We start from the raw sequence: 25,953 nt of genomic DNA, 5'->3' as shown, positions 1-25,953 counted from the left end.
GATGAGAAGGCAAAATGTGATATTTGCCACTCGCTATATTCAGTAAAAGGTGGCTCAACAGCAAATTTAAAAAAAACACCTCATAAAAAAACACAGGTCAACTTACGAAAACGTCATTCTATGCTCCATGTCGGATACAATAATTCAAGAAGTTCCTGTGTCATCAACATCAGCAGCAAGTACTGAACATATTAATCATTCAATAGAACTGATATCTCAAACAAATTTAAAACAAACGACGCTGAGTACTTTCCTTAAACGCCCCGTAAGTGTAGTACGGGAAAAAAAAAATAAATGACTTAATTTTTAATATGATAGTCAAAGACCTACAGCCTTTTTCTGTCGTTGAAGATACTGGTTTTAAAGAGCTAATTAATTATTTAGAACCTGGTTACAAATTACCTTCAAGGTACATATTTAGTAATACCTTCCTGGACGCTCAGTACCTTGAAGCCCAAAGCAGATTAAAAGAAGAATTGCAGAGTGCAAACTTTGTATCAATTACGACCGATGCTTGGACTTCGCGAGCAGCGACTTCACATCAGGCCGTTACTGCCCATTATATATTAAATTGGGAGCTGAAGTATGCACTATTGGGCTGTTTTGAATGTCATGAGCGACATACAGCCGAATATATAAAGAAGCAATTATGTAACTTGCTGTCCCATTGGAATTTACAAAATAAAATATTTGTCTGCGTAACAGACAATGCAGCAAATATGAAAGCAGCCATACGGTTGGCCAATTTTGAACATTTGCCTTGTGTCGCGCATACGCTTAATTTAATTGTGCGTGCGGGACTTCAGGGCGCTGAACTAGATTGCCTCATAAAAAAAATAAAAACCATCGTGGAGCATTTTCACAGAAGTCCGTTGGCAACGAAAAAATTTGCTGAGGTGCAAAAGCAGCTGAGGCCTGGCGAAAAGCCTCTTAAATTAAAAATGGACATAGTGACCAGATGGAACAGCACCCTGGATATGCTAGAAAGAATGTGTATCCTTCAGGAGCCTCTAGAAGCGGCCCTTGGACTCCTACACAATCCAGTTGCAAATCTGTCAGAAAGTGACTGGCAGGCTCTTCCAGATGTAATTAAAATTTTAAGACCATTTAAGCAGCTAACCGTAGAAACGTCGTCTGAAAATAAGGTTACTGTTTCAATGGTCTTAGCTGCGACTGAAAGTGTAATTAGCATGTTTGAAAATTTAAATTTAAATATTAATACAGAAATTGGAAAAAAATCTATCTTATAAAATAATAACAGAATTCAAATACAGGTTCAAAAATTGTTATAGAAACCCAATATTATCTAAAGCAGTACTATTAGACCCGCGGTTTAAGAAGTTGGCATTCAGACTAGCTGATGAATCAAATTATGAGTGTGCTAAAACTCTGCTGAAAACTGAACTTGAAAAATATTTTAATGTTGACAAACAGCAGACAGTGCAATCAAATAAAGTCACGCCAGCAATATTCACTGACACTAACGAGGACTCAATATGGAAAGACTTTGATGCAAGAGTGACATCAAACTCCGTCTCAAACTCAACTATGAGGCAATATTTTGAGGAACGCATTCTTTCTAGGAATGAGTGCCCATTAAAATGGTGGCAGGCGCGGGCATTACTCTACCCCGAACTTTCAATTTTAGCAGAGAAATATTTATCGATCATGGCTACCTCGGGGCCATCCGAAAGAACGTTTTCGAAATCGGGGCAAATACAAAGTGAAAAACGTTGTTCCATTCAACCAAAACGAATGGAAAAAGTTTTATTTTTAAACATGAACAAAAGATTACTTCGCTAAAAATAATATGAAATTGTTCTTTCTGTAATGCTTAATTTAATTATTTTTGTAAGTTTTTTAAAATGTGCATAAAATGTTTCATAGTTTTTTTAATTTTTAATGTCCATATATAATTTTCCTAATGTTGTCGAATCGAATGTCATTTAAAACAATGTTAGGAATTGTTATGATCGACCTGAACAAACATAATGCTTTACATATCATATTATAATCATAATCATTGATTTATCAATAGGCCAACATAAAAAGGGATCTGAATAAGAATAACAAAACAAGAATAGCTCAAAATACAGAAATGTGTAAAATATGTATAATATGTAATATTTATATGTACAAAGTTTGCTAAAACCAACCGGTAATTGAAGAAACTGACCCAGTCAGAATAAGACACTGCCGGAGACTACTTTTGATGAGCAGTTTTTTATATCAACAAGTTAAGGGGTTGGTTTTCATTCGTCTCTCACTCAAATGCCTCTTTATGTATCTGAGTTGATATTATCATTTTTATTTAGAAATAAATGACTTAATAATGTATAATTTTCTGTAATAATTTTCTAGATTTTATTCTCAGAAAAGATACCGAAGTGAATAAAAAATCTGTAGAATACTCATGTGAAATGTGTAATAAAATTCTGGAGATCAAAAGAAAGAAATGCATTTGTAAATAAATTAGTGTATGTTGTTTACGGTGTTGTATCTCAAAAAATAAAACAAAACAAAAATGTTCATTGCATGTTTTTTCAGGACTATCAATCCGGCTCCGCGAAAGATTTTTTAAAATAATTTTATAAAATTTAAAATAAGCAAGGTAACATGCACATTAACTATTTTATATAACAACCAATCTATGAATACATTGCCTGTCATGTATGTTCTTTATATATTTTAAACATTATATATAATTATTTCTAAATTTACAGTGTGTAAAATAATATAGCATTCTATTAAAAAATTTGTTGCTGTACTTTTTAGGAGAATAAAGGTTTCATGTGTTATCTTTACCAACTTTCATAATAGTATTCTATGTTTGTTCTTAGAAATTTTCAGCAGAGATATTATATTTTGCACACGGTGTCATATGTATAATCACAAAATACAACCTGAAGTAAGAATATTTCAAGTATTTGTTTCTTATGTACAAATAAGTAGTTTTGTATTAATTTAATATTTCACACTCAATTTATTAACAAATTAATTAAATTTTATAATGGTTCTTAGAAAGCAACCTTAAACCAAGCAAAATAGACTTTAGACCATTTAACACATTAGATATTCTGAAAACATAACATTAGTGTAACCATTGTAAAGCAGTAAATTAATGTTAATTATGTAACTAAGTGCATAGTTATTCTCAAATACGCACCTATTTGTGATAAAGTAGATAGTATAATGAATTGAATGATGATAGTTTATTAAATCTGCTTGAAAAAAAGCAATTATAAAGAATCATATTTATATAGTTATTCTACTACTATGAATAATTCTTCTAAAGGAAAGAAAATGCAACTGCCAAATCAGTTTTGAAATGAAAAAATACCAATGATGATACATCATGTAATCGTAACTTTATCCAAAGATACTGCTGCAAAGTAAAGTGGAAATCGTTCTATAAAACAGACAAACAGCTTTCAGACTCCGACAAATTGTTACCATTTTTCATAATTAGTGTTCATCAGCAGTTGAATGGATAATACTGTAGAGCACTGGTAGTTTAACTCATTGCATGCAGGTATATCTTGCCAAGCCATAAATCAACCTTTCACTTACAAGAAGAATTTAACAAAGCTCGCCTACTTGGCCTCACAAGTTCATCCGCACACAATGTGCTAATAACGCAAAATCAGAACTTAAGTAAATAACAAATAAGTGTAAATTAATTAGCTAACAAGCTAGCCGAAAATTCTAACTACTGCCGCAAATAAATTAATCTTCGGCTGTATAGACCAAAGCAAAGATATCAAGTGGACAGAAGAACGCTGGTAGAGTAGAGAGTCGCGCAATGCCGACTCTGTATTCATTTAAGTCATATAACTGCTGTGTTTATCTCACGACTTTCGAGTTATGATTTGAATTTGGTATATAATCATGTATTCATTATTATATTATTTTTTATATTACCTTATAAAATTTTTTTTTATGTGAGCTATTAAGAGTGTTGTGATGATGTACTAGTAGCTCACGATCGACCTCGTTCTAGATATGACTACCTGAACAGACAAAGTTTTCTTACGTTTATTTCAAGAATAAAGATATAACAGTAAATAAATTGAGAAGACGAATGCGGATCTGATTGGGAACTAGCGCAAAATAGTTTTGACTGGAGTGTCTACCTTTGAGGAAGATTGAATTTTGATTAATTGCAGGATACATGAAAACTATCAGCCTAGCAGAAGATTAGTATTCGTAGAATGCTGTTTACCGGAAAGAGAATAATCTTCCCGTTATGCATATGGAAAATCTCGAGTTGCGAGTCTTTTACTTAAGTTACTTTGCATGAAAATATGCAAATTTTTTCGATGCAAGGAATTTTAAGCTATTTCTGCTTTAAATGTAGGCAGACGAAAAGAAATTTTTAGCATACTAACTTATTATTTAGGGCTTTAATCAAAATAATATTCGTCTAGTAATTTTTTTCCCCAGTGAGTGACTAATTTTCGGTATTCAGGAAATGTTACATTGCACTAATCAAATAGTTCAATTCTCCCCCAGCTCAAAAAGTATCTATAATAACCATTCTCGAAATATTACTCTGCAGTAATCGCGTTTGACATTGAATAGAGAGAATATGGGAATGAAAAACAAATAATGCCTCGTTATTGCATAAAAGTAAACTTTGTTTTATATGTATGTGGAAATTTTATATATGAAAAGGATGTTACTATTCTTATTTATTGTAAGAATTGTTGTGTTTCTTATCAACGCTTATGATCTAAAATCGCTTACATATGTAAATAAATCATCAAAATATGTAAATTAAGCAATAACTGATTTAAAATTAAAAGATAATAATAAAAAATACAAGAATCTAAACAAGGTATTTTAACAATAAGGAAACTCATTAAAAAAATAGTTTACTAACTGTAGATATCAGAGTAAGTTAAAGATAAGAAAACAGAAGTAATGAAGACTTAGATAGAGTGAAAAAAAATTCTCCATCTCTCTCTCTCCATCTAGCACATGGGCTGAGATTAGGACAATGGGGGAGAATTGGACGAAAGGACTAAGTAACCAAATTTCCATCCACACACTAGTACTATTTCCAGCATTCTCTATATTCTCATTAGTGGAGCTTTGATTGTTTTCCTTTCTTCATTGGTATGCCGTAAAAATCATGGTCTTTGTTTCTATCATCCTTTGAGTCATTATATTATTTGCTCATTCAGAGCCTAAATTTAGCAAATGCTCGGCTGAGCTTTAGTTCTTGCGAAATTGTAATTTCATCCACATCCCCAATTAAGACGAAGATTTCCCGGTTTCCTCCTGTGATTAAAATCGTACCGGTTTATTCGCTGCTATCCCTCATCCCCTCTTTAGACACCCCTACTGACAATTTATTTCCCATTTCGTCCACTGCTTTTCAACACCCCCTCATCAATACCCCTACTCACGGACGGGGGACTTTCCCCCAATTCAACCCCCCTTTCAAAAAGTCGTTCTTGAGAGGCACATTTCTTGACATAGGGAACATTACATTGCAAATGTCAACTATGTACCAAACATAGATACACACATTTGCAAATATACAAATGAAGTAGGAATCAAGAAAAAAAGAAATGTTTAAAAGGTAAGAAAATATTTGTGTTACCTTTTTTTTAGGGATAACAGAAAGCTCAAAATTTGTCAATCAGTACTATTTCATAATGCAATAAGCACAGTTTTATTTATTTAAGAAAATTTTTAGTAATTCGCTGCTCAGTTAAACTGTTGTTAAACTTAAAAACACTTGAAAAAAATCATCATATGTGCGTTCGGCGCGCACAAACATACTAGTTGGTTTGGTTTGTTACACTAGAGCTGTCTTAAGAGGAGCATACTAGAGCTGTCTTAAGAGGAGGGGTGACTTCGTGGAGGGACTTTCTAAGGGAAACTGGCTCGCATACACGTTACACATGGAAAAAACTACGAAAACGTTCATGCAGCCAGTCCGTCCACCGATATTCGAGCCCCGCACAAAACTACCAGTGTTCAGCGACTTTATCGCTCGGGCCCTTATTGGCCCTCACACATACAAAAAAAAAGTAGATGATTTATGCTGAAAAAATATTCTGAAAAAGGAACTGCGTTTTTTAACCGTTTACATCTGTTGTGCCGAAATAAAAATGTAATCAAAAACAATTTTTTGTATTCGAACGAACTTTATTGTGTGCACATGAATTATTATTATAACAACGTATGAAAGGATATAAGTTTAGAAAAGATTTCGAAGAAAATAATTTTCATTTTTAACTAGGAGCTTCGCTGCCAGCCTTCGTCTGGCTTTTAAATGTACCGGAAAAATGGCTGAAGGGAACACCAAATGTTAAATTTAAAAACTGCGTAGAATTTTACTCTGCAGAACAACTTCATAAAAAAAAGTTACTACGTATAACAAAATTACAAAGAAAGAAACAATATCCTTTAATACAAATATTAATTATCCTAATAAATAAATTAACCAACTTCCCTTTGCAAAATCTTAAGAACTCAAATGGTATAAAGGAGGTTAAGAACTTTATTTCCTAAAAAAATCACTCAAAACTTTTCAATATCTTAAAAACTGTGAAATGAGCAATATATAACATAAAAGAATACAAAAAACAAAAAATTCTGAAAGTCAAAGTATAATTAATGATATTTTATCTTATATTTTCAAGAGAAAAAAATTACAATGAAATAAGCTATATCCCTTAATAAAAATATTAATTATCCTAATAAAAAATTATTCAACTTTTCGTTGAAGGGAAAAAAGCATGCGGAACGTTTCAATATCTTACAAACAATGAAATAAACAAAAAATAACATAAAAAAAAAAAAAAAAAAAAAAAAAAACAACAAACAAAAAAACAAAAAAAAAAAAAAAAAATCCGCGCGGAATTTTACTCTGCAGGGCAAAATAAAAATGTATTATATATATATATAAATGACAATGAAATATGCCAATCTCTTAAAAACGATGAAATACCATAAAAAATACGATGAAAAATTGTTGCCAAACCCATATTTCTAAAAAAAATGAAACAATTTAAAATGATGCGATTTCATCAAAAATCTATCAACAACAATAAGACAGGAAAATTGTTGCCAAAATCACATTTTTAAAGATCTGAGAAGTGTACTCGGAAGCTTCATTTAAAAAAAATTTTAAAAATACAATATATTATTATTTTTCCAAAATTCTTTTGCAAAAGCAGTTGCAAGGATGAAAGTTTAATGTTTCCAAAAATCAAAGAAAAATAAACTGTACATTTAAAGGAAAAAAAAAAAAAAAAACCTTTTTATAAAAAATCCGGTTGAAATGGTGTTAAGCTCCCTTTGTTAAATAAATTCGTACTGAATCGATTTATTGAAAGACGAATTTATTTTAAGTTCGTAAAATAGCTAAGTGCCTACGTTTCATGACGATGTGAAAATGGAGTGTGTAGAGTAAAATCTCGCTTTTCTATAGCCCATTATGTCTCAAAATGACGCGATTTCGTCACAAAACATAAAATAAAATAAATTCTAATTCTAATTTCGAAAAAACTGCTTCGAGGTGCACTGGCTCTTAACTAGATGCACCTACTATGTGCCAAATTTCGTAGCCGTGGGTCTATTAGCTTATGCGCAGCGCGAACGAAAGACACACACACAGACACTTTCTTTTAGTATATGTAGAGATTTTTTCAAAAAGAGATATCATATTAATTTCCAAATAATTTAAATCTGCTGTGCTGAAATAAAAATTTAATAGAGAATATTTTTTGTGTTTGTTTATTGTATATGTAGGATTTACTATTATTACGTGTGTGTGTGCCTGTCTCAAAGTAAATATTTCAGTTATGTATAATAAAAAGTATAAAAAAAGAATTAAATTCGCATAACAGCTAATTGCGAAAGAAAAATTAGAGCCATAAATCGCTCATTTTTTTTAAATTACATTAATTCCATTATCTATTAGAAAATAATTATTGCAAATCATCTATTTAAACGACATCTCTAAGAGGTCACTTTCTAAGGAATCTGTATTTTTGAGAACATAAACAAACATTGGTAGTGAACATCACATTTTTAAGACCACCACATGTAAGATGCTCTAAAAGCATGAATGGTTGCATTTAAAGAGGACCCATTACTTTTAATAAAGAATGTAACTTTAATCTTAATTAAACATGTTTTTGGTGTGTGTGCCAAAATAGTGATACCGTGGTTCTGTTGCTTTAGAAATGTGTGAAATTAAAAATATGGATACTATATAACAAAAATGTTATTATATTCAGATTGGATTGGATTGGATTATTCAATTATGGCTAAACGCACGAGGGCTATCTGCCTAAAGGGAGGGATGCCTTCGTGGAGGAATCTAAGGGAAACTGGCTCGTATACACGTTACACATGGGGAAAACCACGAAAACGCCCATGCAGCCAGCCCATTCGAGGGATTCGAACCTCGAACCGAACTACCAGTGTTAGCGTCTTTACGGCTCGGCCGCTGGTGGGCCTATTATATTCAGATACACACCTTTTGAACACGTCGGAAATTCATTATTCTGCTCAGCATAATTTGTCTGCATAAAATATTAAATAGTATCAGAAATCAAAAGCTAAGTCGAAGTAGAAACAGTCATCTCTTCTAAACCATTTTAATTGAAGTAAACAGACGTTCGTCTTATCGTAAAGTAAACACTTATTTTTCAAACAGCGGATAAAACGAGAAAGAAGGAATTGGTGGGGGAAGGCAGCGAACGAAATGACACTTTTTCGAGCTCTGGATGAAATGAGAAAGGACGAAACGGTACTAAGCCAATAAGACAAGGTCTGGTATTTTACTTTATTATTTAACTATTCATCATAAGTTTAAGAATTATTTAAATTTTTATTTGTCTTTACATTTTTATTAAATTTTACTTATAAGTATTTTATATTTCAGTTGCTAATTATTATGTTACTTTAATTATTCATTATTTTAATCACTATTTTTTATTATTTTAATTATGAAGTTTTTTAATTTATTATTTTAATTACTAATTAATGTTATTATTGTCATATTTATTCCCTTTCTTTCTTTATTTTTTCCTATTTTCCTGACGGCCTTCCGTAGGCGCTTCTGACTTTAAAAACTAAGCCCTGACAGCAATAGAAAATTTAATAATGAATCATATCCAGTGCACCAAAAAATAATAGCCAAAATAAAGTGAATTATATCTACTCAAAAATGTGACGCAAAACTCCCTATCGCAGCACTACCCAGTTCCCGCGGGGTAGAAAAGCTCACGTGATTCAATGCGATGCGACGTTTCAAGGCCCTTTTTAGGGCCGTAGACCGATAAAATAGGCTCAGGATACGGATACCGATGGATTTTACCGAAAGTAACGAGTAACGATACGATAGTAACGAGTACTGGTTCACCGAGTAACGAATACATACGGGTACACAATTTCTCGTTACTTCTACAGCACTACAAATCAGAGAGATGTTTACGGATTTGCGGAAGAATACGAGGAAGTAGTAGTTTGCCGGATACAATGTGGAATGACGCGAAAGAATATAGTTCTGTAGAACTTCCTACATTATTCCGTAATAAACAGTACTATTTCCTAATTTTTCTTTATCTAATTAATTAATTAATAGGGAAATAGTTAAGTAATGCCGAATTCATTTTTAATGAAATGTAAAATTTTGTATGTATGGGACGACCACCTTCCGTCCAATATTTCTGAGAATATAAACAAATTTTGGAATCTGAGAGTATCAGTAAATAAATATATAGAATATCGCCTCTCAAACGACCACTTCTGAAAGTGACCAATAGTTCTGAGATTGTAAATAAATATTGATATTAAGCAATATTTCTATAAGACGACCATCTCTATATAAGACCAAAGTTTCTAGAATCTTGGATAGTCATCAGAGATGTATCTTTACTGCGAAATTATCGCACGACTGTAATTCAATATCAAAAACAGATCGCGCGATTGAAAAACATTTTCTGTCCTGTAATTAGAGGAAAATATTTTCCTTATGAGGTATTTCTCCCGCTTGCCTAGCGTGCCTTCGTGGTGTAATAGTTCTGCACGCTGGGCCTGTATTTCAGAGGTCCGTGGTTCGATTCACGGCGAAGGCGGTTGCTAATTTTTCATCTCTACGGCTTCCCAAAAAAATCCTAATGTCTCAACAGTGGCGCCCGAACTAAAAAGGTGTTGGATGAGGTATATTCCCACCCAGGATTTAGTGATTGGATCCCCTTAAAAAAAAGTCGGCCTTTAAAAAGAGAAGTAATATGAGGCGTTTCTCCCGCTTTCCTAGCGTGTCTTCGGCCCACCAGCGGCCGAGCGGTAAAGTCGCTGAACCCTGGTAGTGCGAACCGAGGTTCGAATCCCGCGAACGGGCTGGCTGCATGGGTGTTTTCGTGGTTTTCCCCACGTGTAACATGTATACGAGCCAGTTTCCCTTAGAAAGTCCTCCACGAAGACATCTCTCCCCTTAGTAGTGGTTCTGCACACTGGGGCGGTATTCCAGAGGTCCGTCCTTCGAATCTATATCTAATTTTACCTATATTTGTAGTAGGGTTTGTAATCTGTAAGTAATTATACATGTAATTTATACATTTTTTATAAAAAAAATATATGTTATTTAGAATTTTGCAAATATTCTAGAAAATGCTAATCCATTGAAAAAAATCTTTTCTATGACTAAATAAATTTTTAAAAACGTCAGAAAAAATAGCAGTTAAAATTAATAACAAAATAACAAGAATAAATCATCAATCATATCAATATTTTTAATGTACAGCATTTAGAAACAACTTAGTAAAATACATATGAAAAATAAAATAATGTACAAGTTTCAGATGTGCAATGTCAAAAAATTAAAACTGGTAAATTTGAGAACAAATATCCTCAAAATGTTTGACAACGAAAGTCCTCCGGACAATGCAGAATGAATGTCCTCAGGATGTGAAATTGGTGAACTCCTCAGGACATCTGAGAATCAACATCTTCAGGACATCCTGTCATATCCCGGGACATAGCGACTTAAATAAGACATCCTTAGGATGTTAAATTACGATCTCCTCAGGACATCTGAGAATCAACATCCTTAGGACATCCTACTTATATCCCGGGATATTGCGACTTAAATAGGACATCCTGAGGATGTTTTGTGCTATGGGGGAAATAACTATGAAATCCGTAACAATATGAATTAAGTAATAATTAATAATAAAGCAAAGTGCATGCACATGCATGCACCAATATATCGTACAAAACTATAATTGGAAAACTGAGACCATGAGTTCGTCCACATTCGGCTATCGGGGATGCGTACAAGTTCTGAGTGCACGTGTCCCCCAAAAGCCGAAGGTAGCTGAAAGCAAGCTACTCCCACGCATTTGTAATTTAAGTAGTGTGTGTGTCAGCTCGCTGTGAGTAATCTAACAACACAATAAATTATCGTTAATTACTTAGCAGTAAACATTTAATTTTTTTCTTCGTCGATATGTTATTTTATTATTATATATTATTATTTGCCGATATATTGGCCGGGCCGCAAAAATATTTGTTGTGGGCCGCATGCGGCCCGCGGGCCGCGAATTTCACATCCTTGATGTACATGATACTGATATTACTATTGATAACATTTGTGTTGTTGGTACCGATAATAATGCTTATTGAATAATATTAATGACAAGCGTAATCCTAGTAAAAATGTCGTTGATAATGTAAATGTAAATATTGCGAGTATTGATATACCAGCAGGCACATGTGTGCAACAGTAGCCGGATCAGCCTAGAACGCTCCATCATGGCTAAGCCCTTAGAGGGGGTGTTAATTATTATGCCATTTGCAAAGACTTATCTAGACAGCTTCCTGACTATATCTTTTGGAGCCTTAGTTGCGAATTCCCTACACTTTAGCCGGTTCATGCATTTATCCTTCTAACTAGGCAACAAAGTCTAAAGCCCCAAAGTGACGTTTATTCCTAATAGGATATCAGTCTCGAAACGGCATTTTGCGTCGAAACACTTGTATGCGCTTTTCAGATTGTTGCCTCCAAATATTACTACCCTGTATAATATTTACTTAATTAATAATAATAATTAATTTAGTTAAATAATAAAGAATATGCATGAATGTACGTATGTTTCTCGACCTGTGAAAAAACAACAGCACCCAGAGCAGTCCAATTTTGAGCACCTTAGTCCGCCAACCGAACATGGCCACCAGTAGCCAGAATTTATTTTATTCTCTATTTATTGAGTATTAATTTTTAATTACAAGAAAAACACGGACTCGTCTTTGTCATCCTATTTCTATGCCACCCCACGGGATAGTGGAAGTGACGATGACTGTAGCGAAGGGTAGGGGTCCTAATTCCTGTGAAGGCACAGGTGTTTGGGTATTTACGTATTAACGCCACCGCAGCAGCAGATTTGGCGGTGACAAATAACCTAGATTTTTTTCGAGAAATCATAAATTAAAACACTTTATCCGTTAAATCAAATTGCTTTTCATAAAATTTAATCGACGTCAACTCCTCGCACCAGCAGTATATGAATCTCAAAGTTGAACAAAATGGAATTCTGCTTCCTTCAAACCAGTTGTCTTTTCTAAGTTCCACTTGCTGATCACACTGTCTTAAAGTACATTTCCAAAACGTATGTTTATCAAAATAAAGTTTCATATCATGCGAATTGGTACATTTTCGCTTTCTTGGTAAAATATTTCGCTCCTGAAAATATAAAATTCCATCCTCTTCTGTGTTTGACAGAGACACAATTTCCCAAAGACGCATTTTCCTAGCACTAAAAAATAACGTAAAAAATCAGCAAACAACAAATCAAAAAGGAATCCAAAGGATAACTGCGTGCAAACAATAGGCTTGCTCTTTATTGGCACATCAACAACACTTCTGCTGGGATCTGTAAGTACCGATGTTTGTAAATGAATAGTGTCTCTTTACACCATGGGCCACTCTATATATGCGGCTAGCTAAATATTTTCTCGAGAGGTTTGAGGTAGGAAAAGAGGAATGTGAGATCATCGGATAAGTCGACTCGAGCTGTTTTTAAAAATCAGCGGCGAAACTAAAGAAAGTCTAACTGTTACTTGTACCCAAAGAACCGAGTCTATGCACAAGGTAATTAACTGTATTCAGTACCTGTAATGTACCTGTATGCTAACAAATGTCGCACACTTGGGGCCCTTGTCACAATGAATTTCGTAGGCTTGATCTGATTCAGCCAACCAAAATTGGTAACAAAAGCAGCTATTTTGATTACAAAAAAATCATTGTTTATCTTTTGTATTAAATTTTCTGATATAAACCAAAAGAACGGCTTAACAAACTTGTATTTGTATTTTCATAAAAGTTGTTCTCTGATTCCAGTTACAAAGCAGTTAAGGGCAGAAATTCGTAAATAGGTTAAGGTCATTTTAAATGTTAACCTTTAGGTTCAGTGTTCATGCATAGTTCATTTTTGTAACAACGTTTACCCATTTCAAGGAGCATAGTTTGTAAATTAGGTTCTCATGCTATTTGCGCTCTGTGAGATTAACAAAATGAATCTGTTTTCTGAGCTAATAATACAGCATAATAGAGTCCATGATCTATTAGACTAAAACTCTGTTAAAAATCAATATTTTATTGTGCGCTAAGAACGCTGGTGGTCTGAACCTAGTGGCCGTACAAGTACTCTTATGCAGCCAGCGAATGCATTTTGCATTCAATTAATTAGCATTATTATGATACTAAATATAAAGCGAAATAAAATAAAAGTAAAGCGAGGTCATTTAACAATGTTTCGGAAATCAAATGTTTTTGAGTCCAAATTTAGGTTATTTTGATTATCATTAAACCCGAACATGAGTAACGCCCCTGGGAAACGACAAACTATGATATTAAGCAAATTCAGAGATTGGAAGTTATGCATTTGGTAATTTATATGCCACAGTAGCCGGTAGTAGTATTATTAAAATCGTTGCAGAATATTTTATTTTCATAATTACGTTTTACGTACTTGTATACTGATGACTGATGATGCTTGTATGCTGAAGTTTGAAGAATCAGGATACTTCAGGATTAACGACAAGACGCACACATTGACCACAGACATGTTGGTTAAAAAATATTAATTCTCTGACTGCTCAATTTGTGGACCGAAATCGCTTCCAAAAATTTGTTTATTAATATTTTAAATCTGTATATATTGGAAAATTAAGAAATGCACTTTTTCTTCCCAGAAAATATTTTTTTATAGATTTTTATCCTGAGAAACTAAGTTGCCAGAAAAACCAATTTCAGATTTTATCCCCCCCCAAAAAAAAAAATCTTTTTTAAAATAAATTTCAGTCGAATTACAGTTAAGTCCATGCAATTTAGCATGATAGAGTTCAAAACAGGGTGCAAAGCAAAGTCCAACTTCACAATCTTTGCACCAGATTCAATAAATCTAATTAATAATCAATCTAATTATTAATCTAATTAATAAATAAATAATTTAATTAAATAATCAAGATAATCGCTGGACGTTTTCTAGCAGCCATTTCTGTAAGAAAAAAGCGGAAAAAAGTGCAATTTGAGCGCTAATACCACGTGCCTTCAAATACCGCAATTTAGTGGACAACTAATGATATCTTTTGGCCAAAACGTAAAGTAAACACCTAATACTGTATATAATTTATTTCAATGGTTAAACGGGGAAAAAACAGGATCCGCTCCTCAATAAAGGAAGAAAAACATATGACCGTGGAAATCGCGGGATGAGCAAATTTTGCTACATTTGAGTTGCCAGTGGAATTCGCGGGATGATCAGCCAGAGGGTTAAATTTAAGGAAAACATATCTACCAACAAAATGCAGATCAATGTTTTTACACTCAAGTTTCCGTACCTAAATGAAACACGTAAATTATGCTAGACTTGTAGAGGATAATAATATTAAACTATTAAAATTGAGACTTGGCTATTTTATAAATCTCACAAATACTTCTCTTCTGTTTCTAAACAAATGCATGGTCTTCTCGTTAAATACTGTCAATCAAGTTTAACATTAATATCTGATAGCTTTTTTAAAAAGTCTGTGAATATGCTTTACTAAAACAAATGCTTGCTGCTTATAGAGATTGGACTATTAAGCACTTAGGAAAATTAGTTCTTCAAATTTCTTCTTGAAATATAGGTGACATGGGAACAAGTTTCTATTCGATGATGCCATTGTTGATTTGAAAAGTACATTAACAGTTTGAGATTGTAATTATGTAAAATTTTATAACCAATTGTTACTCGCTAGTTTTTTCGTACAATCCTGCGGTATATAAAAATTTTAAAAACTGAGCCATGCGAAATTCTAACACAATTTTTTTTTCACATTTTAAATGAAACTGCGTTGCCTGATAGGCAGAGCGGTGGCTTTAGAATAAATAATTTTTTTTTTTTTTTGTTTTTTTCCTTGATTTTGTGATTAACCCATTAACGAGACCGCCCCTCGGAACAAAATGCTTTGAAAATGGACGTGTTGTCAGTTAACCAACTCCTCCAAAGAAAATCGCTTTCGTTTTCTGAAATCTCTCTAAAATGGCTCATGATAGGGCAGTATGTTTGTTTCCCTTAGTGTGATGGATAAGCCATAAAATTGCCTCCCCAAAATTGAATGGCAAGAAGGACTTGTTGCGTTTAGTTTCGTCTCCTCCTCTTTCTTTGAACCTGTAGCTTGTAGACTTGTTTCTTTTAATATGTGACGTCCGAATTTTCCGAAATCTTTTTAGAATTTTGGCTTCCAAGCTTGTAAATTTTCAATTATTCGACATGTTTTATTGGGCAGTATTTTAAGAAAGATCATTATTTATTTTGCTACATATTTTTTTTTTTTTTTTTACTATTTACTTATTTATTTTATTTAGTTTTAGTACGCCAATTTATTTTGGGAAATTAAATTGTGATCCATTTTTTATGGACGCAGTTTTCTTCACATTATAAGTACATATATATATTTACGATGAGAGTACAATATTTATCAGGAATTTTTGGAAAATTTAGCATACGTATTTATATTTTAGAGTTGAATTTTTTCCACAAGTTATTTTTAATAGTCGAGTTCATCCTCGTAAACGCTTGATCTTTTCAGCATGGAATTGGCAAGCAATAATCTTTCTAATGGTTTTCGGAATTTTATAGCAATTTCTAGAATTTCTAGAAATATTTTGGTAAGTTTAGCTATTATACAGTTGCTACTAATGTGGAATTTAAAACCAAAAATATATCCCTTCGTTGATTTGAGAGGTCGCATTTCGAATTTAAACGGAAGTTTAAATGAATTTGATACAAGCTTACCACAGACTAGAAAGAATTATTTCTCTGTGTTGGATGGATTTCCTCACTTTTCCGCATTTTATACATTAAATGCATAGAGCAGACACGCACAAAAATCCCTTTTGATTCTTACAGTTTCAGTTAAACGAATTGTAATATATATATATATATATATAAAATCGAAACAGAAATTGTAAAGCTAACAAGTAATTAGACGTAAGACCTATTTGGTCTTAAAAATTTTTTGCGCATAATGCTGCAAAAATATATGAAATAATAGGTAGAAACATAGGTATATATATTAACTTTCAAAATGTATTTGCTCGTTTATGCATAAATTTAAAATCATGGGACTTCCACTTACAAATTATATGACTAAATTGCAGTATTTAAGCTAATAACTGAAATTATAGTACTGAAATAACATAGAATATAAGAATAATTATAGTCAATTTAAATAAATTTTTATTCTATTGTAGTCTATTTAAATAAATTTCTATTTTCATTTAAAATTAGTCATTATTAGTACCTCCCGCAATTTTATGCAATCATAGGATTTTCCGAATTCTATTAGGGCCTTAACATAATTTCAAGGCCTAATAGAAAAGTGATAATATGGAAAGACTATGTCTTAAGTACCAATAGCCAAGTATTTGTAATTAAATAATTAAATAAAAATAAATATTGAATACCAGCCGCTTTTTTATTTATTTTTAGTCATATAACAAAAGATAAATAAGAATACTACGTTTTTAAGTGAGCATGATATTGACATCGCAATCATATCAGAGACTCGTACTAAACCATGCCAACGCCTGAGAGTTGCAAATTATTATTCATACCGCTGTGATAGACTTTCACACAGAGGTGGTGGTGTGGCAATATATGTGAAACGTAATTATGCATCTTGTCTTATATCTGATTCAAGAAATTTTAATTGTGAGCAAACTACTGTGTGTGTCACTCTTCCTGTGTTTAATAACATCAATTTTTGTGCTGTGTATAACCCTCCAACGAATAGACTATGTGATAATTTTCTAAATAGCATTCTACCGGATGACATACCTACCCTTGCTGCCGGGGACTTTAATGCTAAGCATATGGACTGGAACTGTCGTCGGACAAACCTAAATGGTAAAATTCTCCATGAATATATTGTACAGCATCCGGTGGCGCTACATGCCCCACCAGAATACACGCGGCTTCATAATAGAATTGAATTTTCTGATATACTAGACATTGCAGTCACTACAACGACTATCCCCGTTGCAATGGAAGTATTTCATGAATTGTCCTCTGACCACCACCCCGTAATCTCAACATTAGGAGTGACAAAGACTCTAGTTCTCTACTAAGCGGATTACGAATTGGAATTTCTTCAGTAATATCATGAAAAATTCACCTCCTCGACTGCAAAATCTCAATACCAAACAAGGCATAAACACCGTAATTAATGCCTTAAGTGAAAGCATTCAAGGTGCAATTAAGGAAGCCAGTACTGAACTCACTAATCGTGATAAGGCTTTCAGACTGCCCCTTAAAATACGACAGCTTATCAGAGAGCGAAATAGAATCAGGAAATGTTATCATTTAACGTGGGACCCGGCACTTAAACGTGATATAAATCGCAAAAATAAGCAAATTCAGAAGGCCATTAAAACCTTCAAAGAAGAACTATGGGATGATAAAATGTTAAATCTGGATTCTAGAGAAGGTACGTTCCGGTCTTTAATCAAAAATTTTAAAACTACCTTCACAAGTAATCGACCCCCATGGACCTTATAAGAGATAGACTAACCCAGTGGGCGGGACTCGCGTCACCGACATGTCGGCAAGAAAGATAGGGACGATCTGGTTTACTTTAACACTGAAACCAATGGCGTTTGTATCACATAACTCTTTTTAATTATTATATGTGATACGTTGTATATTGATGCGATTATAAAAGCCACATTTTTTTCCAAATAGGATTTAATATATCTCATTAAAGCACTGTTTACTACATTTCGCCCATTTTTTTCACGCGCAATTCTTGTACAAACATCTTTACTTTGGTAGAACGGTAAAAACTCTAAGCACAAAATTTATGAACTTAATTTTGCGTAAAAATAAAGTTAAATTAAATAAGATTGATAATAAGTGATGCTTTCAAATAAATAAGGTAAAATTAAACAAGATCTGATAATTTTTTAAAAAAATTTAATGAACATTTTTAGGCAGTGCTTTTCCAAACTATAATAACATTACGAAACGATCATATTTATTTGATTATATGATCATTAAACTCTTATCATTAAAGTGGATTAGTTATTTTAATAATTCATAAATTTCGGAGCATAAAATTTTCTGAGCGTAATGAAGGGAAAGAAAAAAGATCAAATAAAATCTAGAAGCACTTAGATTTTATATTACGCCCAAAAGGAACCTTTTTTTAAAGTTTTGTGTGTTACCTATATTTATTGAATATCATGTTCTTTGCCCGTAAACCACATACATTTGAAAACAGCATATCTTTAGAATTTCCGCACCGGAGATAAAACTGTTATTTTTCGTACAGTGCTCGCTCTGAACTCGTTGAGTTTGTTAGTCAAAAATTCGTTTTACAAAATATGAAATAGATTAAAACAAATTCAAAATTCGGCCGTCCAGATGCCTATGTTCGGGTGGAGGATTACATTATTCAAAATTTGATGGCTCTAGATACTGTCGTTTTGTCACAGTGCGAGAAGCATACATGTATTCATGTAGATTCTTCATTATTTAATTTCTTTACTTGGTAACAACAATTTGCAAGGAAACACACACATTTGTGTTAAAACAGCGCAAAATGCCGCTTCGAAACTAACAGCCTTTCTAGGCTACCGCCCATTTGGGCTAATAAATTAAATGAACAGTAAATAAAAAAAAATCTTAGATAGAACTAAAAATAAATTAAAAAAAAATAATCACTATAAAATACAAGCAAAATTTATTATTACGGTTAAATACAATTTTAATATTAGAATTAAATGTATAAACATTTTTAAGGAGTCAAAAGTGTTTATCACTATGATGTATTATGAAATGTAATTGAAATGAAATTCTTTTATAGAAATTGTGCTATAATACTCCTGTATAATTTTAAAAAAGCAGCACAATTTAGAATTTTAAACAAAACTTTCCAAAACTCGTTTCCAAAACAAACAAACAAAAAAAAAAAAAAAAAAAAAAAAAAAAAAAAATTCGTTTTTAAATATTTTAGTGTTTTTACTAATTTATACCAATAAAAAGCATAAAAATTGCAAGAGAAAATTGCTTGTTTGAAATTTTCTATTAGTTCAGATTTAAAATATTATTTTCTAAAAGAAGTAGTTAAAAATTTCCTTACAGCATAGGAAAAGGTAAAAAAATATCCAGTCCTGAAAGCATGCAATAGCTTTATAATTATCTGGAATGTTAATTAGGCCTGATAAATATGCTAAATTTTTAAAAATCAATCTCAATTTCAAAAATAAAAATATGTAGAAATTCTAATTTGGGAAATGAGGCGCTACAACCAGCTTTTTCTTGACAATTATACACGCTGCAATAGGCAACCAATGTTAAATTTCTGCAAGTCGTCCCTACTCCTCCGGATGTGATCAAGGTGACAGCCAGCAACGCCTCAGACAAGGGAGAAAACCCGTTTGGGTTAGTCTATTTCTTATAAGGTCCATGTCGAACCCTCTATGACAAAGGTAATATTGCCATCTCCAATCAGGAAAAGGCAGAAATCTTCGCGTCACACCTCCAAGAACAGTTCTCGCCAAATGATTGGCCAAATGACTCTGATTTCGAATTAAAGATCTTCCTACGAGTGAGCGATTGGCTCAACGCCCCATCAGTCAGACTTCCGGTTAAACATGCCACTCCTACTGAAACGACTAATATTATCAGAAACCTGAGACAAAAGAAATATCCAGGAATTGATGAAATCAGCAATACAGCAATTAAAATTTTGCCGCCTAACATCAACTGCAGCCTGACAAGTATTTTTAATGCTTGTCTTGCTCTTTCTTACTTTCCAACACCTTGGAAAATTGCTAAAATTATTTTACTACCTAAACCGGCGAAAGCTCACACCCTACCAGACTGATATCGTCCTATTAGTCTACTGCCGGGCTTAGGCAAAATTTTTGAGAGAATTATCCTGAATAGACTGAAACCATATTTCCAGCATCTTCCGCCGGAATAATTTGGGTTCCGTGCTCACCTCTCAACAACGAAGCAACTTGTCCGAATAACCGAATTCGCTGGTGAAGCTCTGCACTGCAAAGTTAATGTTGCTATACTCATACTAGACGTGGCGAAAGCATTCGACCGCGTCTGGCATGAGGGTTAATAGCTAAATTAATTGACCTTCAACTGGACACGGAACTCATTCTGCTAATCTGTTCTTTTATCAGGGATCGGGCATTCAGAGTCTCAGTAAAAAATGAACTATCCAGCACTAAAATAATGACTAGCGGTGTTACACAGTGTTCTGTGACTGGCCCTATACTCTATCTATTCTACGTTTCAGACTTTCCGAGATTACATTTAAATCATAATTCTATGTTAGCCTGTTATGCAGACGACATTGCCTTGGCAGTGAAGTCTGCTAACATCAATCATGCTATTCGGAAACTCCAAGACACTATTCCCTCCATAGAACAATGGTGTGGATATTGGAAGATACGAATTAACGCTCAAAAATCGCAGCTCCTACTCATAAGGTGTTGGTGTATTTAATTATGGCAAAGCACACTAGGGCTATCTGCCTAAGGGAAGGGATCCCTTCGTGTAGGACTTTCTAAGGGAATCTGGCTGGTATACACGTTACACATGGGGAAAACCACGAAAACACCCATGCAGCCAGCCCGTACGCGGGATTCGAACCTCGGACCGAACTACCAGTGTTCAACGACTTTACCGCTCGGCCGCTGGTGGGCCTCCTACTCATAAGGAAAAGGAAGAAAAATGTTCCGATCAGGCAGTGTTTATCTTTTTAACGAGGCTGTGCCTATCGTGAAACAAACCAAATAACTGGGCATCACCATCAACGACAAGCTCACATGGCAGCATCACACCCAACAAATCAGGGATAAAGTGATTAAAGTCATGAAATGTTTATATCTCATGATAGGGAAATATTCAAAACTTTTGTTGGACAAGAAACGACTTATTTATCTAGCCACAATCCGACCCATCATGACGTACGCTTCGCCAGCATGGACTACCGCCACGAAGGGTGAAATCCAAAAATTACAAGTTGGGCAAAACCGATTTTTAAGAATTATCACAAATGCATACCCGTATGTGAAGAACAAACGTCTCCATGAAGATTTAAAAATGGATTCAATAGTGTAATATTTAAGAAGAACTAACACGGCATTTTATGACGCCGCTAAGGAGTGCCAACATATGGACATTTTCAACCTATTTCACTACGAAATTTTACACGAGGACAGGCACCTCCGTCCATATGCCGCTTTTCTACTCAGTGCAAACCAGGATTTTCCAACATAATTTGTGTTTTTAAGTCTGTAGTACTCTGAAAAACTTATTTGACTTGTAAATAATGATGTTTAGAAATCTTAGCCGGATGATCACGTGACACACTCAGCCACGCCCACAAGATATTACTTATATTTTTCCTGTACATACTATTGTACTTTTGGAATCGTATTTTATTTTCTGCATTTATGACTGCAACACACCTCTTTTATGAACTACTGATTTAGTACTATTTTATGTATAACTATTGTAAAACTTCAGATTTACAGCGCTACGATGCCTGGATACCTCATCGCCAACCAGATGTCTTATCGCTCATCACGTGACATTGGTCACACCCCCTGCATCTGCTATCCTGTCTCCATGAGAACTACGTTCGTCATTTCCTTACCTGCAACGCTCCTAGAAGCACCAAAGTTCGATAGCCGAAACACATCCTGCAATTTCGCAGGTTAATCGCGGCAAATAAAGCAAGTTGGAGTTGGAGTACTACACATTTAAAAATTATTTAGTAAATTATTTTGCTAATTTTATATGAATGAGGAAACACGGTCAAAATGTTGTAATGATTGAATTCACCGTTAAAAATCAAATAAACCCGAAAAATTCCTTTTTCCCAAAACTGCGTAAAATTTTTTGATTAAATGTGATTTGAATGAGTTTTCTGTTTTGAGTGATATAAATATTATTAGATTAGGATATAAATTATTATTAGTAAAAATTTTTATATTATATCTTAGCAGAATATCGTTTACTGTTAAAAATTATATCTAAAAGAATTAAATTTTGTAAAAGAATAAAAAATATTCCATTCCATTTTCCCATTTGTCCATTTCCCATGTCTGTTCCATTTTGTCCTTTATGCATCTATTTATATAAAAATGGAATCTGGCTAGGGAATTTACGACTTGTATATGAACTAAAAATTGGTATCTTGACAAAACTTGTCAGAGCATAAAAAGCGTATATTCTGTGATATTAGTGTATTAATCATACTTCTGCATACGTAAATGCCGTTTATAATTACCAGCATAAGTATCATAATGGATTTTATTAAAACGACGAAAACTGAATGCATTATCAAACTACGGCTCTTTATCCCGTTAAGTATTGCTTGGGTCGTAACCAACACGAGTTTTATTTTTGAAATATTATTCCAAATAAAACAGGAAGCGTTAAACGATATGCATTTTAAACAGTTTCACTTTTTTATATTCATAGAAATGTTAAGTAGCTTTAAACTGTACTTCATTTCTGAAACTTCTGCGGTACTATTTTTAAAACAGATCAAGGACTTTAAAGAACAAGTACATTTTAGTAATATGCAACGTTAATGATATAGTTCAAATGTTATTGAACAGCTGTACGATTTGTAACTGGCACTGGAAGAAGCAAAATTTATCTGATGATCCAGTCTTCATTTAATGAATTAATAGAGAATGATACAGGGTGAGCTGCTGGTCATCATGTTAGTTAAGAAAGTTAAACTACTTTCTTTTTTCCCACCGACAGTGAGGTAGCCAATCCACTGGGGCTGTCATCATAAGCAAACTACTATTTGCTTGTACAAAAACTGTACTTAAAGCTTACAGCTTATTTTAAATAAATTTCGTATACTAATTACAGCTCCCCCCGAAAAGGTCTGTTTTCTATCTTATTTGTTTTAGATTTCAGATTAAAGGAAAATAATCAGTTCTGTTTCTCAAAGACGGGATTCCTGCCTGTTTGTTTTTCGTGGTTTTCTACATGTGTAACCCAGTTTCCCACTGAAAGGGCTCCACGAAAGCCCATAGCTCTCGTATGTTATGTTATATTTAAATAACCCTAACCCTCATATTACGAAAACTATCACACTAAATTAGGGTAGAAGATTTCGAAACAAGATTTTAAATAAGACTCCGGATCCCCACTGGCAGAGCATCTAAAATCGCTAAGCACAGCTAGCTCGACACGGTTTCAAATCCTGGTCAACGAGCTAGTTGCATGGAAGTTTTCTTGGCTTTTTTACAAGTGCAACGATAATATAAGTCAGATCCTCTTAGGAAGTTTCCTTCCTCTTGGCCAAATAAACAATTGCGTGCTTCGCCGTAATCCAAACACATTAAACCCGTCTGTATTGGCAGCTATTATTCTATCTTTGTACAGAAATATTAAGGTAAAAACATGTAAATATGAAATTTGCGACTGCCGTATCGAAAGGTCTGGCTCGAATCCTGAAGAAGGATGAATGTTTGTAAATGTATAGTGTCCGTGCAGCATGGGGACACTCTAAATATGCAGCGAGCCGAAAGTCCTCTCGAAAGGTTGTGGTAACAACAACTGAAATTTAAGAAAAAAGAACCTAAAATCAGTATAAAACTCTACCGATTACTAAAGCAATCTTGCAAAACCTTTCCATTGGGCGATAAATTCTACTCATATAAGAACAGTTGTATTTTTATAGTATTTATTAAGTTAAATTTATGAGAACCTACTCAAAGCTTGGTTTTTCAGAGCCTTCGAGATTCATTAGAATGGTGATAAGATCATTAAGTGTGGGAGAGGCAAAAAAAAAAAAAAAAAAAAAAAAAAAAAAATGTTTTAAATGAAATAATTGCTGCAAAATGCACGAACTATAAGTAGTTCTATAAATAATTAAAAATATGCGAAATTTCTTCTGATGACCTCTTTCAAACAGCATAATATTTCTGCAAAGAATGTTCTGTTTCTACTTCCTCTTAGGGAGGAAACTAATGCAGAAACAGACAGGTGAAACCGTAACTAACTAAATATCAACTGAGAACTAAACTCTTAAGAGTTAGCTAATTTCACACTTTTAGTGATCGTATAAGTGAAATTTAAAGTGCATTGCGTTGTGTAAATGCATCCGGGACCGTACCGTGAGAGGATCGTATAAACAAGATGTAAAATCAATATACATATCAGAAAACACATAAAAGATATTAAGAAAACATAAGAAATAGGTTTCCAGATTAAAATACAAGTTTATTCAAATTCCTCAATAATTAAAATTAAATATTATCCTAATCAGAGAGTCAATTTTCTTATTTTAGTTACAGTTCAATTTTCTTATTTTAGACATAAGTGAATTCTTTAATTTATCATTTTTTTTTTTTCATTTAAATCAATGATTTGAAAATCTACTATGTGACTCATTTAATTTAACTTAAACTACTGCAGTAATTTCTAAGATGTTAAAAGAAATACATTATCTGAAATTCAACATCTATTCTAAGGATGATTACACAAACAAATTATATTTTTACATTTACTCTATCTTATTAAGACCTTCCAGTTTGTCTCGGTAAATTAAGGAGGGGTAAAAGAGAGGCAAATTTAGTCCTTTAGAATTAATTTAAAGATTCAAAGTTGGTTTTAAAATTCCAAGGAAGTTTCTGGAACTTTACTTAAAGTTCATAGGAAATACATCAAATACAGAAAAAGGACTTATCTTAGGTAGACATCTTGAAGTGTAGAACTCGTATCCTAATTCCAGGCTTTCGACGAACGGCACTGCCCTTCGGTTACAAGTCGAAGTTTTAGACGACATCGCCCTGTCCTGGCACTATTGGCGAAACACACGGCCGGGTAACTGGTTTTCTAACGACGAAGAATTTTCACTCTGGAAGGCAAGAGAACTGCTGCCCCGCACGGCTGCCCGCATGGACTCACAGCTCCACCAGGAAATCGTAGACTATGAAGAGAGGTATTTTTTTTTTCTAATACAAGACCGAAAGACATCGTCTTAGGTTTTTCCGATAAGGGCATAGAGCAAATCTGCGGCCGGATAACATAACTGCCGTTCCCTGTCGTAGGCACAACTGGAGGAATAACTACCCTCCTTTATTCATCCCCAGAAACTTTAATTCCCCACCTCACCTTCGAAAAGTCCGGCCAAAAGTTCTCTGTTAATGCTTTTTTTCTTTCGCATTTTTGCGAAACCCGCGGTCGGGAGCATAATTGCCGCTCCCCGCCGGAATGAGATCTCACGACGAAACTACATCTCCTTTTCTATCGCTCAACTCGAATCGAATTTTTCACAAGATGTTATGACTGTGATAAATAAAAATAAAAGTATTGTGGGCATTGGTAGTTAGGAGAATTAAAATTGGATGTTATGAGTTTTTAAAAGAGATTTTAAAAGGCTTGCAAC

At 33.5% G+C, this 25,953-nt stretch overlaps 1 protein-coding gene across 1 annotated transcript; it reads left to right on the top strand.

Moving 5' to 3' along the window:
* The first annotated feature begins 311 nt into the window (after nucleotides 1-311).
* LOC146994887 (E3 SUMO-protein ligase ZBED1-like) lies at nucleotides 312-1,803 on the top strand. The gene is made up of 2 exons (XM_085826090.1): nucleotides 312-1,192; nucleotides 1,275-1,803. The coding sequence occupies exons 1-2, from the start codon at nucleotides 312-314 to the stop codon at nucleotides 1,801-1,803; spliced, it is 1,410 nt and encodes a 469-aa protein (XP_085682216.1).
* Nucleotides 1,804-25,953: the final 24,150 nt, after the last annotated feature.

Source organism: Stegodyphus dumicola, chromosome 10 (assembly GCF_044657685.1).
Source record: "Stegodyphus dumicola isolate Sdum_Otavi_A_Nest chromosome 10, ASM4465768v1".
In the NCBI taxonomy this organism is placed as follows: domain Eukaryota; kingdom Metazoa; phylum Arthropoda; class Arachnida; order Araneae; family Eresidae; genus Stegodyphus; species Stegodyphus dumicola.
Note: the sequence above shows the minus strand (reverse complement) of the source record. Positions and strands in the feature narration are given on the sequence as shown.